The 18,134-nt window shown below is 36.4% G+C and overlaps 1 protein-coding gene, 1 long non-coding RNA gene and 1 pseudogene across 2 annotated transcripts; 2 read left to right on the forward strand and 1 right to left on the reverse strand.

The window, feature by feature from the left end:
- Window positions 1-1,668: 1,668 nt before the first annotated feature.
- Window positions 1,669-3,097, reverse strand: LOC103414240 (ribulose bisphosphate carboxylase small subunit, chloroplastic-like; annotated as a pseudogene).
- A 3,671-nt stretch (window positions 3,098-6,768) lies between these two features.
- Window positions 6,769-10,628, forward strand: LOC103451652 (uncharacterized). Its single transcript, XM_008391067.4, has 3 exons — window positions 6,769-7,271; window positions 9,653-9,858; window positions 10,202-10,628. The coding sequence occupies exons 1-3, from the start codon at window positions 6,993-6,995 to the stop codon at window positions 10,467-10,469; spliced, it is 753 nt and encodes a 250-aa protein (XP_008389289.2). The 5' UTR covers window positions 6,769-6,992; the 3' UTR covers window positions 10,470-10,628.
- Window positions 10,629-15,231: 4,603 nt separating this feature from the next.
- On the forward strand, window positions 15,232-16,002 carry LOC139190378 (uncharacterized). The gene is made up of 2 exons (XR_011574581.1): window positions 15,232-15,584; window positions 15,615-16,002. It is a non-coding gene; the product is annotated as an uncharacterized lncRNA (long non-coding RNA).
- Window positions 16,003-18,134: the final 2,132 nt, after the last annotated feature.

An 18,134-nucleotide genomic window follows, 5' to 3' on the forward strand; every position in this document is an offset into this window, starting at 1 on the left:
ATAAGTCGACGCCGGTGGCAGCAGGGATGTGATATGTAATGCAAGCCACTACGACGAGGAGATGGTTTTTACTGTCACGACACCACGTGGAACACTTTGTTCCTGCCCTCCCCTTTTTTTTTATGCCAACAACTAACACTATCACAAGCCACACTTTTTATTCCAGTGGCGAGGATTGTATGCCCTTCGCATCTTTTTTGTGCTCTCTTGTTTTGTGTGGTCACGATTAAGCCATGTTAATATTTTATATTTTTTTTATTGATATAATAAAATAAAAAATAAATAGTAATATAAAAATATTGACGTGGTTTAACCGTGACCACATAAACAGGAGGACACCGAAAGAACACCGAAAGTGGAGGGCAGACAATCTTGTCCATCCATCTTAACCTAATTTTTTGAACTGTCAAATATGACAGCGCATCGTGCCTTTGCCCTAACTTAAAGATATTTTGAAATCCGTCTTCTTTTCCACAAGCGAAATACATTTGTAGATTTATCTGATCACGTCATTTGCAATATAATTTTCTTAAGTGTGGGCAAACAGGTCGATACTAGTCAATCACAAACTAATTAGTCTTACACACTTGACGATAATTTTGTTCGTTACGGGAACTGCTTTAATTGGACAATCGTAAACAAGAATCTCCTCCCCAAACTTTTAGTCGGCAGCTCGTATTTCACCGAAATATACTAGTTTTTTAATTGGATTTGTATTCTTGTGTCAATCAACTTGTCCAGTTGCCCTTTGGGGAGTCCAGAAGTAGAAAAATAAAAAAAGTACAATCACAACTTGCCCTTTTGGGTGCTCGGGGGGGGAGGGCAACTCTTCCAAAAAGACAAGGTAAAATCACGTGAACACATAAATTCACAGCTGCAGGGCCTGCAGCCATGAAACTACTACGAGCACTCCAAGTTCCAAACCAACTATCTCTGCCTATATAAACACAACCCACCATCAACATCTTTTTCAAGTCTCATTCACGAACTCCTGGCTTTTCCTTTTTTATTGGGGTTTAGATCGCTGCTTTACTATGTAACAAACCCAGTGTTCTGTTTTTTTGGAGAGATCAAATTAACCGGGAGAAATGAAGAGGCGGAGACGTAGTGGCGGAGGCGGCGCCGGTGTTGATCAAGCTCCGAGTTTTGAAGTTACAACGACAAAAACAGTGGCGGCTGCGAGCAAGAAGGGTAAGAAAACTGTCGACAAGAGCGTGAAAGAAGAGGCGAGGATCGACGGCGGCAATGATCAGCAATTGGGTTTGGTAGCGGCTGATCAGAATCTTATGGCTGGGGATGAGAATTACTGGGGGAATTTGGGTGGTGGTGTTGCGGTGGATGAGCAAATGTCGTGGGGTTCCGTTTGGTTGCCACTTTGGGATGTTGAGTTTATGGAAGAGTCGCATTACCGATTGTTTAGTGATGTGATTTGGGACGATGACATTTGGGGATTAAGAACCACAAAAGAGATCCCAAATCCGTGAAAAAAGACGGAGAGAAGATTTGTCTTTACATTGTTCAGTTTATGTATAAGATTCTGTAGCAACAACAAAATAGTCATTTTCTGCAATTGTTTTTTCCGCTATATTTGCCGTTGTAAAGATGCGCGAAAATCACTTCCCATATGGAATTTCAGAAGTTAATTAACATGCATATGCCAAGTTGACGAACACAAACTCTGTTTAGATATAGAATTCAAATATCACAGAATAAACGGAGAATTACAAGGGGAGATATTACAGAAAAAATAAAAAATTTGGAGCTACAAAACGAATGGTATAAACAGAAACTACCAACATGTCAATTTGAAATTCAAATTGTCGAAGGGAAGTAACATAGCCGGTTGGCCGCCGTTTGCCGCGGCGTAACTTTTTTTAATAACTTAGAAGCCTGGGGGCTTGTAAGCGATGAAACTGACGCACTGTGTTTGGCGGATGTTGTCGAATCCGATGATCCGGATGAAGGATTCGGGGTAGGTGGTCTTGGCCTCCTCGAGCTCCTTGAGAACTTGGGAAGAATCAGTGCATCCGAAGAGGGGAAGCTTCCACATCGTCCAGTAGCGTCCGTCATAGCGTCCAGTAGCGTCCACATGTCAGCTTAATGTTGAGACAAGAAGTATCCCTCGATAAAAAAATAATCGAGTTTAGTGGTGAAATGATACATGTTTACTTACCCCTAAACCTTTTTATGGCTTGCTTACTACGAAATTCCCATATTTTACCTACCCCTAAACCTTTTTTTGGCTTGCTTACTACGAAATTCCCATATTTTATAAAAATATTAAATAAGATTAGATTTTAATTATGGGTTTTTGGGATCACTATTGGTAATCGAGAAAAACTTTGTTTTAAGTAAAGAATAACGATTTTCACACCCTCCATTTTTATCATATGAATTTTAAATTGAATATTTTATAATTTTTTTTGTTGCATTTACACGAGCTAAAGAGTGATTTGTGAATGTTAATTACCTCCAACTCGAATTCCAAGGTGGGAACCCAGTTGTTGCGGAGAAGGTAGTCTACTTCCTTTGCCAATGACTCGGCAGACAAGGGAGGAAGGTAAGAGAGAGTCTCAAACTTCTTCAGTCCAATTGTTGGCCACACCTGCATTTTTTACATCAAAGGCGCATGCAGATTAATTTACTTTCTTTCTAAGGTGGTAACTTTTACTAAAATTTAGAAATTAAAATAACCCTAAAGTAACATAGACAAGTAAATTAATTCGCTAGGGTTACCTGCATGCACTGGACTCTTCCCACCGTTGCTTGCAATGGAGGTAATATCGTTGGCCTTGCGGGTCACAGGGAAGGCTGAGGAGGACTTAAGCCCGTTGAAGGGGCCTGAGCCGGGGAGCTGGTGCGGTGGACGGAGCTAACAGCGGCGGACGAAACCATAGAGGAAGCCATAGTTCCTCTCTTTCTTCGTTAAAGTATCACAACTAAGTACATGTGATCAGCTTAAGGGGACTTGACAGTGTCGCTTCGTCCTTCATGTATATATATAGAAAATAACGTCGCTGCTAAATTTAGCCTGTGTTACCATAACCTAAAAATCTAGCGGTGTAAAACAGATATTTCTGAAAAAACTTTGCCTTATCGTTATGCACTCAATGGTTGTGACAGGTGGCGAACAGCAATATCTTATCGGAATCACCACTTGAATTATTTGTATGATGATGTGTAACTTTATTTCTTAGCCCTTTATTTTTTTCCTCCTGTCGTATGTGTGAGCCTTAGATTTTTATAAAAAAAGTGACTCCTAATCTTTCGCGTCTTTCAAAACCTGGACTGACAGAAATGACTGTAACTCCTTCCTGCAATTTAATTTTGGACAAGGATGGTCTGCCTTTCCATTTTCGATGTCCTTCTGTGCCTTTCTGTTTATGTAGTCACAGTTAAGTCACGTTAATATTTTATATTATTATTTATTTTTGTCTTATTATCTCTATAAAAAAATAATATAAAATGTTAATGTGGCTTAACAATGACCACACAAAACAAAAAGGCATGGGAGAGCACCAGAAGCGGAAGGAGCGCAGACAATCCTTGTCCTTTAATTTTATGCCATATTTACAACCTAATTCATTTGTCTGTTAAGCATCGTTTGACAGCTGACTATTTTAGTCGGATATGATAAATAGTCGTCGGATAGTACTGACTAAATTAGTCGGACGTTTGGCAATGGAATCGGATTAATTTCTACATCGAATAATACGTCGGATTATAATAATTTTTTAAAAGTATTTCACATAATAATTGTTGTTAAAATGAAAAAAAATGAGAAAAACAAAGAAAAACAGAGAAAAAATGAATTAAACACCATTACATAAAAAATTAAAAAAAAAAGGGATTAAACATCACCATCTTCCCCACTGAGGAATATGTTCTTTGAAACCCAGGCAATCAATACTCCAACAACAACAAAAAAACCAGCCATTACACCAACAGAAAAAAAAAACCCAACCAGCTTTTGATCTCATTGCCACCTTCAATTTCTTTCAAATTCAGAAACCAATTAAAACCTCCAAATTTGCAAAAGCAACCTCCAACAGAATCAATGGTCACTCGCGCACCCAACAAACTGCAATTTCGTGCTTTACAGGGAAATTGGTGCTGCTCTCTCTCTCACAACTTCTAATCCATTGAAACTAAAAACCTAGATGAGATTTCTCCCATTCTGGTGTGATCTGCCACTATAGGTAGGGGTGGGTTCAAATAACCGAAAACCGAAAAAAATCGAAAACCAAACCGAACCGAGGGCGAAAAAAACCGAACCGAAACAAAACCGAACCGAAACTGTCAAACCGAACCGAACCGAATCTGGCTGGTTCGGTTTCGGTTTTTAAGGTTCGGAAACCGAACCAAACCGAACCGAACAGATATATATATATTTATATTTTTTTTCAATATTATAAATAATTTAGTGATACAATCATAACAAGACATAACTTGTTACCAAGTTGGTTTGCTTGAAACTTTTCAAGCCTTTGCCTTTTCAAGCCTTTGCCCATGGGTTCGAATCCTCATGCCTCCAGGGTTTCAGAAAATTTTTTTAGTTTTTTTGAGCAATCAACAAACCTTTTAACTTAAAATTAAATATAAATACTTAAAACCTGCTGTTGTGAGGAATCGAACCCCTTCCAGGGGGGATAATTCCTTCAAGCCAACTTGACTGTAGGCTTGTTGTTGCTATATCTGTACCAGTATATGATTTATAGGTATTCTAATCGCTAATGCTTTATAAAATTTGTTAAGTTTACAAACCCTAGGTCGCCTATGCGTTGAGCTTGAGCTTGAAGACTTGGAAGATTTTATTTGTGCAAGACATGAAGTGATGAAACCTTGAAGGTTTATTTGACTTGTGTGATGTTTAAATTTGCACTTTTTGAAGACTTAAACTTTGATGTTTAATTTGGACTTTTTGAAGACTTAAACTTGATTGATGATTGATTCTATTTCTAGTTGGACTTTAAATGTTTATTTTCATTTTTTGAAGACTTTTAGTTTTATGAGACTTTATGTTTTTAGATTAATTAGTAAGTTTTATGAGACTTTATACGTAGAGATGGAAACATGCCATATTTTCTATTTCTATCTTATGTTGTGGTTGTTTTGCATTTTTTGGAGGAAAAAAAAACCGAAAAAAAACCGAAACCGAACTGAAAAAACCGAACCGAAAAAAACCGAAAAAAATTTGGGCCGAACCGAAATTTCGGTTTGGTTTTGGTTTTGGCAAAAAACCGAACCAAAAAGAACCGAACCCAGCCCTAACTATAGGTGTATGAACAAGAATGCCGTGACATGGTTTCGATTCGGCACCTCTGGTTTTGTGTTTGTATCTACTTAATGTTGATTGGTAGTGATGAGGGAGAAAGAGAGAGCAATAATTCCTTGATTGAGGAGTTTACGATGCGCATGAGCGAGCGTTGGCATGAACCCAACTAATAATGCAAAGGATTTGGGGAGGATAAGTAGCTGTGTGTAGGGTGTATTAAATTAGCAGAGGCAGACTAATTATCCGGTGGCTATTTAACCCAAACACACACCAAACACCATACTCTGTATTATTAGTACTATCCGGTACCTTACACAGTGTGTCAAACAGGGCCTTAGATCACGTTGGACCACTTCAGACATTCAACTATTGGGGTGCTTTGGGTCATTTGGATTGGTAATGGGCTAATATTATGTGGGATTTAATGCAAACAGTCAACAATCTATGGGAAAAGATTTCCATGTGTTACACAACTCTATCCGTTTAGGCTACTTGCCATGTAAAAAGCAGGACTGATGAGCGGGGAACAAGGTATAAAATATCGATATATAAATTTATGAAAATATCGACATACAAATCTATAGAAATATCAATGGATGTAATGATATCGATTGCCTTGAATGGAAATTATGATTTTTTACACTAGAGTGAGTATATCAACTCATTTAGATTTTAGTCGAAATTAAAGAAAGATTTATGGCCTGTTTGGTATCCTATTTGAAATTTTTTATCATTTCTCAAAACATTTCTTAAAATCAAATTTATTTAAGATTCAAAAACTTGATTGGTTTGTGATTTAAATTTTTTAAATATTACGACTTAAACTAGACAAATAGATCTAAAAAGAGGGGTCGCAGAAGAGAGAGAAAGATGAGATAAGAGAAAAGAAAGTAATAGATGATTGAAGGATAAAGAAAGATGAGAGAGGAAGAAATAAAGTAAGAGATGATTGAAAGAAAGAGAAAGAATCGGACTAGATAGAGAGGAAAAAGAGTGAGAGAAATAATCGAGAGAACGAAGATAGCGGATTGGAGGAGAAATAAAAAAGGTAAAAAAAAAAAAAAAAAAGCTAATGAAAATGACATGAAAACTTTGAGTTTTAATGATAAGGACAAAGTAAATAGTAAAATAAATAATACAAATTTGACTTTTTAGTGTAAAAATGTGGTTTTTCATTAAAAAGAACAATTTTGTAAAAACTCCCAAAAAAAAGGAGGAGAGAGAAGAAAAGAGAGAGATTTGGACTGAGAGGGAAGTAGGGAGAGAAAAGAAATGAGTGAGTTTAAATTTAAAAACTCTAAATACTCATTTTTTATATTTTTTGAGAATATATTATATTTTTGAGTTAGTCTTTGAATTTAGTTTTTGAAAATAATTCTACCAAACAAGTTTTTAAAGCCTAAAACTTAAAAATTATTTTTGAGTTTAAAAAGTTGAATTCAAGTAGAGTACCAAACATGCCCTTAGATTTTAGATAAAATTGGAGCATTGGTAGAATTTTCTAGAGAAACAGATTCCCGATAAATAAAAGTGGGAACGCTCCCTCCTCTCCTCAAAAGCATCTCGAAGCTCTTTAAACAAGAACCCGCGTCCTCGTATTCCATGATAATCGCATCACCTGCGACTCTCTCCCACCGTGAAAAACACTTCCCCCCAGAGGCCATACAGCCAACGATAGTTTGACTCTTTGACTGGGAGGTGTCTCTGACGCTCTTAGATGATCGCGTGGGTCTATGAGGAGTTTCTTTTAGTGAAAAGTGAAAACGGCTTCCATTGCTTTGCAATTCGCAGTGCGTCCAAAGAAAGTTGTCACTTTTTGTTCAGTCTCACTCTTTTTTGTACTCAACTTTCCTACAGAGAGAGAGAGAGAGGGAGACGGGAGAGGAAGGAAGCCATGGGAGAAGGAAAGGGTTCGACTTTGGTGCACCTGCTCGTGGTGGTGCTGAGCTTAGTAGCCTTCGGGTTCGCCATTGCTGCCGAGAGACAAAGAAGTGTGGTGAGCCGTCTTTACTTTTCCTTTCGCGTTTGTGTTCTTTCTAATTTTACAGTTCGAGATGTAATTAAATTTTTTTTTTGAATGTGTTATTTTCCACAAGTCTTTGTTTGTATCTTGATCTGTTTTTTGTGTTTAATTTTCATGATTCTGTGTTCTGTACTGTTTGTGCTCTGTAGAAGACAAGGGTTTTTAAGGATGTCGTGGAATTGGTAATCGGTGCATTGGAAAAGTGGGTTTGTTCACATTTTTTGGGTTAGATTTGTTGATGGTGAGACTCTGTTTTTTCGGTATCGGGTTTTTTCTAGGATATTCCACAAATGAGGATTCTGAGGGTGGCATTTTCCATATGCGATTGAGTTCATTTACTTTATGATTTAATTTTCATAATCTTTCGCGGAATCGCTACCACAAGAATGAGCATTGTTGCTTTGTAGTGCCTGTGGTTGGAGTCGATTCCTCTCCATTTCGTGGTTAAGTTGTTGCCATTGCCAATCTTTGATCTTGGCAAAAAGAGATTATCTTGTGAAACTTTTACAGTAAGAATGAGCATCTCCCAGCTCATATCTATATTTGAAATAGTGTAAAAGTTGCTGGAAGTAAATGGGTATTTAGTTGCATGATCCTTACAGTAGTAAACTTACAAATGAATAGGTGATCTATCATCCTGAATCGCACAATAACGGGATTCAGGGTTGCCCACGGAAAATTTGATCTTCTCACTGCTGTTAGAATAGTACTTATCCTTTGAACATTCTCTTTTGTGAAGTTAATGTACCATGCTTTCTTGGTCTTTGGATTTTGTTTCTCCTATTGTACCAATCACTGCGTTCTTTATTTTAAGGGGATGAAATTGTTTATGAAGAATTATGCATTGTCATGTGGGCGTATAAGAAGAGGCAATTCATGCGTCAATTGGGTTAGAGTTTATTAGTCTGTATATTCGTGTGTCATGATGAATTTTCAAACATTTAAAAAGTGCGAAATAGAGAAAATTTAAAAGTTTGTAACCCTTGGCATTGCAACGTTGGATTTTTGTTTAAGTAGGGATTGTTGGAAGTTTTGAGACTCTTGTCCCACATTGGGGAAAACAAGATTCTTAAGGGCCTTTATATAGATTTAGTGCTTTAGTCTAGTAATTAGAATATGGGTCATTTGGAAATGGATTGAAGGCTTAGGCCTTATGGTTGTGTGGATTAGGCATGTATAATATAGCCTAAATACAATTAATATTAATTAATCAAGACAAGGGGGAAAAGGCTTTGTTGTTGTTGTTGGATTAAGTTTTTAATTAATTTATTATTAATTAAAAACGTTTTGATTAAAAGACACAGCTCTTAGAAAAGAGTTGTGAACCTTCAAATACACTGAACTGGTATTTGAAAGGGTGTGAAACAGCCTATATATCTGCAATCCATGGTATCCAAATGAATCATCTTTTCTTCTTCCTTTTCTTCCATACAAACTTTTCAGAGAGAGTAAACACACAAAGCAATTCGTTAGAATTCTATAATCCAGTGCGGGTTATAGGATTAGGTAGTTGTATCCTGGTCGAGCAGACGTTATAGAACCACAAGCACAAGAGTGGGACGGAATTACTGTTCGAAGGACATAGCTTTTACGCTAGCCTCTACCTTCTGTAATCAAGTTAGTACCGTTGACATTCTTATATTAATTTATGTATTTATTGTATACTTTTCATTCTGTATAGCAAATACCTTTTGTGAAATAAAAATTGTGAATTTCAAGTTCTGTTTATTTCTGTTATTCTGTTTATTTCTGAATTGTTCTCCAACAATGTACACCAATTGCATAAGGCTTCATTCGTTTAATGTAATATATCTTCATCTTATAGCAATGTTAGAAGCCTTACAAATTTAAAAGCACGTGTGGATCCGGGCTACAGTTTCCTTGGTCCACTTGGTTAGTCAGTTCTCATCTCTGATTGGTGATGTTTCATAGTTCGGTTGATCAAACCATTCTGATTACTTCAACAGAGAAAGATCTTTACTCACCTAAAAAATTGCTCTAAACTGAGCATTATTGTCAACTGGTTGATTTTTAGCTTTTTGGCCTTTTCTCGTGTAAAACGTATTTCTGATGGGATTGGTGATGAGGTTTTAGACTGAAGGGGTTTATAACGATTAGTTAGGTAATGGATGTCAATTACAAAAATAGAAATGAAGATGGTTTGACTCCATTTCATCATTAAAATATCAATATAGGTATGTGTTATTGGTAGCATGATATTTCCATTTCTATCCTTTGAATGCTTGCTTACTTTCGGAGTTACCGATTGGCTTGTTGGAATCTTGGGTTGATTTTTGTGCATATGGTCCATATTTTGTAACAGCAATTTATAAAGAAACTTCATTTCCTGGCAGGGCGAAATACGTACAGATGTTGGAACGAATGAAACGTACTGTGTGTATAATTCAGATGTTGCAACTGGTTATGGAGTAGGCGGTTTCTTATTTCTTCTCTCAGGCGAATCACTCCTCATGGGTGTCACGAAATGCATGTGTTTTGGCAGACCCTTGGCCCCTGGTGGAAATCGAGCTTGGTCCATTATATATTTTATTTCATCATGGTGAGCAGTCCTATGTTTCTTAAGGAACTCCATCTTGAACAAGGCAACATTATAACATCGACCCCCCGATTGCTTTAACCTGCCCATCATATTTTGCTCCCTTTTCTTTTGTTTTCTTTAAAAAGTTTGCCAAACACTTCCGTATTGCCAACCTGTTGCAAATCCTAGTATGCCTGCACCTGGTATAAACGATTTATCATATGAAATCATAGCATGTGATAGGGTATCCGCTTAGCCTCTTTCATTTGGTCTTAGGACGAATTGATTGAACATATTATTCTTCATTCAACTCATGTAATTCAAATTCCACCGTTATAATTTGCTGCATTTTTTGTATCTCCAGGACAACTTTCCTGGTTGCGGAAGCTTGTCTCATTGCCGGTGCTACAAAAAATGCGTATCACACCAAGTACCGGGAAATGATATATGCTCAGAACTTCTCCTGTGAAGCATTGCGAAAAGGCGTTTTCATTTCTGGAGCAGTATTTGTGGTTGCGACTATGATTCTCAACGTGTATTACTACATGTACTTCACCAAGGCAACTGCTGCTCAGGCAGCTCACAAAGCAAATCGTTCGAGCTCCACTGTCGGGATGACTGGGTATGCATAGAATCAATTCGTAGTGCTAGTTAGCTTTCAAGTTTGCATATTGATGTTATGGTATGGGATGCCTCTGTGATAGCATACTTTTCAGTGTATCAATTACATTGGTTTTATCTAGTGAATATAAGTGCCTGTATGAATGCTTGCAAATGCAAGTTGCAGAAAATAGTTTGGTGGTTGATGACTCAGTACTGGTTTGGTACTGAGGTTCTTTTATAAAAAGTGGGTATAAAAAAAAACTGAGCTCAAAAAGATATTTCGTAAACACTTAAAAATAGCTTATTTTCAGAGTTTTTTGTGAAAAAAAGCTGAAAATGTAAAGTAGTAAATATGAGTTTTTTCTCACTGTACAGCAAAAAACAGTTTTTTTTAATAGCACAACAATACCAAACCAGTCCTTACTTTTCAAATTAATTTTAAATCTGCTATACTCTTAATTTTAGAACATACTATTTTAGGGGAAATTCCCTTCTACAATTTTCGCCCAAAAAATAAAAGATTTGAACTAGTGAACTAGATCGACATGAACCGGTTGCAAATTGTTCAGCTCTTGGCTTTGCCACTTGTATCCCTTCTTTTTCTCTTCGCTCTCCATTCACAACTCTCTTTTCTTCTTTCCCTTTTTCCTCTCTCGGTATGTTTTTTCGACAAAACCAACTGCGCCTAACTTGAATCATTGTCGGGTGGTGCTAGCGACATTTTTTTTTTACTTTCTACATACTGTTACTTTATCTTATTTGATTCAACGGTCAAAATTGAAAAATATATGTGAAAGTAAAAACAGGTTTGTAGATAGCACGCCCTTTGTATTGTTTGGTTTGGTTTGTGTTTTCGAGGGTGAAGCGAACCGAACAGAATCTGCCCACCCGTATTGAGAGGCAAAGAAAATCGGGTGGAATTTGAATGTTTGTGTTAGAGAGAGAGGAAATAGGGGAAATAAATAGTAGTAGGTGGTTGCGGGTTGAGGCCAAGAAGAAAATGGCAAATACAATAAAAGAGGGGATAAGAAAACGGCAAAAATGAATAGCAGAGGATTGGCAAAAGTCCAAACCACACGCTCAAACTTGTCAACTTTATTGCATGCAGATGAAAGGGTGGCGAGGTGGGGGTGGGGGTGGCCCGGTGGGGGACGGGGACAGGGAGAGGGACGATGAGATCAGATCAGATAGGCTTTTCCTTTCATAAGACTACGAGTTACCTCCTTGTCTCTCCTTTCAGCCACAAAACAAAACAGTTTTCCACCTCCAGAATTTAGGGTTTGTTCCGAATTGTTTTTAAAATGATTGAAAATATTTTTGATGTAATTGATTATGGATTTCAAAAATACTTTAAGTGTTTTTCGATGCTTATTGCAAGAATCACTTAAAGTGTTTTTCCATAATCCATTTGAATTTTTACTAAAAATTGATTTCAAAAAATATTTTTTACAAAAACACTTTTAATCATTTTAAAAACACTTCCAAACAAATTCTAAACTTTCCACGATAAAAGCGTGTTTCTCTCGTGCACTTCAACTTTGGACTACAGTGCAGAATTTTTTTTATCATGTTTCAGTGTTTGTCCTGCATCGAAAGATAGAGGGTCAAACGTTCGGTTTTAACCGTACTGTGTGATTGAATTCACCTAAAGTAATAATAATTCAGTTTTAAGTTTTAACCGTACCAAGTCCCATCCAAACGTTTAAATGCCATCGCTACCTCCTCAAGAGTCAAGTCTTTCTAACATGCATGGAAGTGACCATTCCTGAATGCCAGTCGTACCTTTCCCATCGATACACCTAGAACATTGATTTCCACATTTTATCTTTCTTTTCTCCGCTTTATTAGTATACTTCTTATAAATATATTTTTCTTTATAATTATAAAAAGTTTGGAATGCCAAATGAGATTTTTGAAGTGTTAATAACAATTCCCTTTTTATTTCTAGGTAAAAAGAACACGATGGATTTGTATACCAAGAGCTGGAATTTTCTTTTGAGAAAATCCGATATGATAATCACAAATTCTTTTAATTTTGTTCCTTGTTTTCATTTTTCTTGAATGCCAGACTTTTTGCATGCTTTATCATCGCTAATTGATGAGTTCATAATGTCGTAATCTAATACGAGTTACATTCTCCTAGATCTTATTCTCAAATAAAACTGTGTTCTCTCATCATTCGATCTTAATGCAACGATTGAAGAGAAAGTGCAACAATAAAAGTTAAATGATCACATACTATTGAATTAAGACCAAACAGTGTATGACCATAATTTTCTTAAAATCATAGAATCCAAGATAACGGATCTAATATTGTGGTCGGCATGCATCATAAAATTGCTATTGTTTAGAAATGATTAATGACATGCAAGCTGGCCATTTATTTGAGTAGGTTTCAGGTCCACTTCTTTACTTGATTAACATAATTATGACAACTTTCACACAAATGAAAGTTGGAAAATCACATACATATATGAGAATGTCTTAATCAACAACGTGGTTCGAAATACCGGTGGTCAAACAAGTCTTGGACCCGTGGGGCGGGGCGGGTATGAACTGTTTTCACCGTCCAAATGATTTGATATTCAATTTATATCCTTGATTTTATCTCAACGTCTCTCTCTCTCACTCACTCAATCTCTCCCCTTCGACTTGTCTCTCTCTCATTCAGCCTCTCCCACTTGGACCAAATTGCATAGACATTATTGTTCTTGGTCACTGCGGTAAAGCGTTATCCGTCAACTAATGACAACTTTGAATCGTGACAACATAAATATAAAACATCGTACCCAAAAATCTGCCCAAATACAGCAACGAAAAAAATAGTAAATTACCCATCCCAAATACAGATATAAGATAATGCCACACAACTAAAACATTGTCACATTATCAACCACATGTCCCAAGTGATTTATGAGGACAATTGTGTCTTCAAGGAGCACACAAGATTGCATCAAAGCTGACACCTAATTCTATTAATTAATGGAAGAGGATTCTCTTCCCTCCTAATATCTCTCCCCTTCACTTCCCTCATATTTGAATGGTTACGTTTTAACCACGTCAACATCTTATATTGATTTGTTTATAAAGACAATAAGACAAAAAACAATATGTGAGATGAGGGGACATAAGATGATGAAAATATGAGAAGACAGAATCATACTCCATTTAGAATAGTAATTAACAATTAATTAGGTCGAAAGTACGAGAGATAACTATTACTTTTACATACACGTTTCCATGTTTACGTACGACTCTTGACTCTTAAGACTTTTAACCTACTACACCCAAATATTGGTCGCCAACACCGCCGCGGGATTCCCGGCCGTTCTCCTCCTCCTCCTCCGCAATCACATGCATTTCTTTCTTTTATAAATCGAAACTCCATCTCTTTACTATTTACCATTTACAGTACGCGTAATTGGAGAGTGTAATTCACCGTTCACCTCCCCGCGTGGTTAAATAACTTGAATTCTCAAAATTTGCCTCTGGCTCCCATGCTCGAGTGTGGTTCTTGGCCAGCCATCCCACCATAAGATTTGTTTGTATAATAACAGCGACCCTCTTCAAAGCGCGTGCGGCCTTTGTTTCCACTTTTAATTTTCTCTTACTGCGTCACCGACATGCTGATTTCTAACGTAATGCATCGGTAATCGTAGTTGCACCGATATTTGCAGCAACTGCAGGAGCAGTGTAACAGTGATTCCCAACAACGATTGCCAAATTAGTGAGAAAAAAAAACCCATCGTTCCATGACTTTAACTTAGAGGGAGTAATAGTATTTTAATTAAAAATTTGTAATTATTGATCTCTTAGCTCATCAAAACATGCAGTTATGATCCTTTACGTCAACTACTTTAAAACTTCAGTCCAAATCAATCACGTGCCACGCACGTGAGGCTGAATCAAGAGCTAAATATGAAATACCAAATGAGAAAAATTGTAACAATTGTTCCTCAACTTTAATCCAATTATAGCAATGGTCATTCCAACATGACTCATTTTGACGAAGTTGATGAAAATGACCATAGTTGCACGTTTTAATGAGTTAAGAAAACACGACTCATTTTGACGAAGTTGATGAAAATGATTATAGTTGCATGTTTTGATGAGTTAAGAAACCAATGATAATGAATTTTTGTTGTCGAATAATATTGTATTGTGAGAATTTTTCATCAAAACTTGGCAAAATAAAATACAATATATATCTAGTAATTTTACTACTAATAGAATGAAACGTTTAATAGAATCTCACATCTATTGGACTTAATCCCCATGTCACTAAATTGAGAACAATGTGTGTGCTGATTAGTAGTTAATCACTAGATAGTTCAAAAGGAGAACCCAACAAACTAAAATACTACATTCGTATAACATTTTGTAACGAAAGTGTACACATGTTAATGGTGTAAGTAATTAAGTTAAAGAAATATGATACTGATATTGATTAATAGTGGACCGTTGAAATCTATTTTATTTTAAAAGAAGAAAAGAAAAACCAGAGTTAAAAAATAAAATACAGAGAGCAGAGACATCGACTGCTGTTATTTTCTCTTCACGTCGACCATTGTGGGGGAATACTAGGCTCCATTATATGAGAGATTTTTCAGTTTGATCGGTACACAGAATAGTAAATCACGCGTCACTAAATAAATAGTGGGATATGTGCGCTAAAAAATTAATAATTTAAAAAATAATTTTTTTTATCATTTCTATTAAAACATGTAGTGTATCACTTGTATTCCCGTTACAACTAAAAATTTATCCCATTATACATATAATAGCCGTCAATCCGATGCTCATAAGTCATAGCCTCGAGAGACAGGCAGACATACAGTGAGAGAGAGAGACAGACAGACATACAGTGAGAGAGAGAGAGAGAGAGAGAGAGAGAGAGAGAGAGAGAGAGAGAGAGAAAGGGGAGAGGAAGAGAGGGCTTTGGTGATTTATGTAGCTGGATATATATACACACACACACACATATTCCGGCAATGTCGTTCGCCGGCGGCTGGAGGCTTCTGCATTCTTCCCTTGTGGTGATTCTGGTCGTTTCGGCGTTACAGATTTGGGTCTGCTACGACTGCAAGGCAGGGGCAATACGGGTATTCCCGGGAAATACAGATAATTTAATATCAAAGGTGCAGGTGGAAGAAGCAGAGAGGAACATGGTGCAGGTGGAAGAAGCAGAGAGGAACATGATGCAGAAGAAGAGCAAGACAAGCACAGAAGCCCTATTCCATAAGTACATCGGCGGAAGCACTTCCAGTTCCAACTTCAACAAAACAGAAAAAGGGTATGAAGAATCCAAAAGAAGAGTGCCCAGTTGCCCAGATCAACTCCACAACTAGTAAAACTGTTCAAATTTCCTTCTTTTTTTCTTGGGAAATATTTCTGGAATTAAAACCAAAACACCCACGTTTTTCTCATATCGTTTGGCAAGTTTTAATCTTTTCTTTTTGTAATTCACCAAGTGAGAAAACCGGGGGTATTTTGGTTGATTAATCTGTTTTAATTAATTTCTTAAGATTAATGGATCACAAATCATGATGTGTACAGAGAAAAGTTTAGGAATTTGTACTAGTATTTCTTTGCTAGCTACCAGCAGAGTCTCCGTACGTATGTACTAGTTTTCCAAGATCCCATACATCTTTTGATCTTTTAGCTTTTCTTTTTGAGATATTCAGAATATCGAATATATATCATCATCAGAGATAGAGTGTTGGCAGCAGAAAAATATTTTTGCAAAATTACTAACACAGAGATTCTTTGCTTTCTAACAGCAACAATACAAAAGCATTTTCTACTTTCTTTTTTTTAAAAAAAATTAGATCTTGGTTATACTAATTTTGATCAATAATCTAACGGCTTCCTAGCAAATTCCTGAAATCAAGTGAATGGTCTATTCTGGTGAGAGCTAAAAGATCTCGATCGATCAAATATTATTATTCTGGGATTATTAAATGAGTCTGTGATTTTGTTTGCCTTTTCCGATGAAAAATCATAAATAAATGTTATAGTCTCTGGGATTGGCGTATCCGGTAGGGTTTTCCTCTGCTTACCTGTATAGGGTTTGGTTCCTGTCTTATTTCTTAACTTGGTAAAGAAAAAAGTTTGAATCTTCCATCTTCCAAAAGAGAAATTTTTATTTGTGATGAGAACACGACTGGTATATTACGTGTTTTTATGTAAATGGTGGAAAATTTTAATTTTTAAGTTATTAATCTTTTAACACACACATTTCACCATTTATATATACACACATGATATACCATCTCGTATGACGATCATAATGAAAAAATCTCTCATTTCAGAAAGCTTAACGCTGCTTAACCAGCAATAAATTTTAAATTTTACAACACCACCCCATATATGGACAATTGTTGTGTTCATCGCGTAGTTGCACCTACTTGTCCATATGTTTTTATTAAGGTATTTAATTGTAGATACAATAATTGGAATCATTTTATTTCATCAATCGTGAAATATCTATCTCTGCAAATATAGTGATTAAACTGAAATCATCGATTTGTATAACATACGTACCTATACGACTACTATATAATCTTTAATTTGATTGAATTCTTACAAATAATTTTTAAATAATGGATAAGAAAATGAACGGTTATGATTGTTATATGATGATACTATGTTAAGTACAATTCTATGTATCCGTGTAGAATAAACGCAAGTATTGTCCTCTCAAACTGGATATAATATATGATTTGAAGCCCTTTCAAGTCATCTCGTGTAAGTTGTAACATTGGTAGCAATTTCTAATCATGGAGTCTGAATAGTTGCTGTACCTGGCTACATATTTTAAGGTCATGAGGGCCTGAGCCGTTGACTCTCTTGTAGTAGTCTTTTAACAATTAAACAGTTCAAACTTCAGGATTAATTTAGACTACAAACCCCAACAAGCCTGGCTTTTCTACATCACATTTCGCCATCGCTTTTTAGCTTTTTCAGAAAGCGGTTTTCCGGAGTTGAAAGCCATGCAAGGAGAAGTGCTTTTGATCAAAGAAATACTTAATGTAATATTAAGATTAATAAATTAGGGTTTGAGTGGGATTTGCAAACGTGGGATTCATCCATGAGAAGAACACTAAAGAGGAGAGATGGATGTATATTCAAATGATCATTGAACTGTGGAAAAAGGGTAGTAATGTTGGATGAACTTTAGCGTTTGTAAAGTAGCGTAACACAGAAAGTTTGTGATATTCAACTTTTTGATTTTCTTGAAAAGTACTTTTGTCTGGTTGCAGAAGAAGTGCATGGAGACAAAGATTTCGCAGACTAATAATTTTTATGATATTAATTCTTCGATTTTATAGTGCATGTTGTTTGGACATGGATATGGTCAAGTTAACAAGCAAAACAAAAGGGTTCTCGTTTTCTGGTATTTTGGGTGTTTTAGGGGATGGGGAGGAGGGTGGAGGAGGAGAAGACCGAAACATAGAGAGAGAGAGAGAGAGAGAGAGAGAGAGAGAGAGAGAGAGGGCAGCAGAGAAACCGATGCGAGAAACGCCACGTCTTCTGCGGCGAAGGATGGTAAAACTTCAGACTCGTTTGTCTGCAAGCTTTTGGATGTGGAATACAACTAATTGATAATACATTTTGACCCTCCAATCCACCATCGATGCCATATTCACTGCCACTCCTATATATATTTTACTCTACCTTTGTCATTTGTTTGG

Source organism: Malus domestica, chromosome 13, assembly GCF_042453785.1.
Source record: "Malus domestica chromosome 13, GDT2T_hap1".
Classification (NCBI taxonomy): Eukaryota; Viridiplantae; Streptophyta; class Magnoliopsida; order Rosales; family Rosaceae; genus Malus; species Malus domestica.

Bases quoted from the DNA above. Each gene is read 5' to 3' on its own strand.
- LOC103451652 (XM_008391067.4), top strand. From the start codon at position 6,993: ATGATCGCGTGGGTCTATGAGGAGTTTCTTTTAGTGAAAAGTGAAAAC. The intron at 7,272-9,652 runs GTGAGCCGTCTT...ATTTCCTGGCAG, and splicing joins CCGAGAGACAAAGAAGTGTG to GGCGAAATACGTACAGATGT. The intron at 9,859-10,201 runs GTGAGCAGTCCT...TTGTATCTCCAG, and splicing joins ATATATTTTATTTCATCATG to GACAACTTTCCTGGTTGCGG.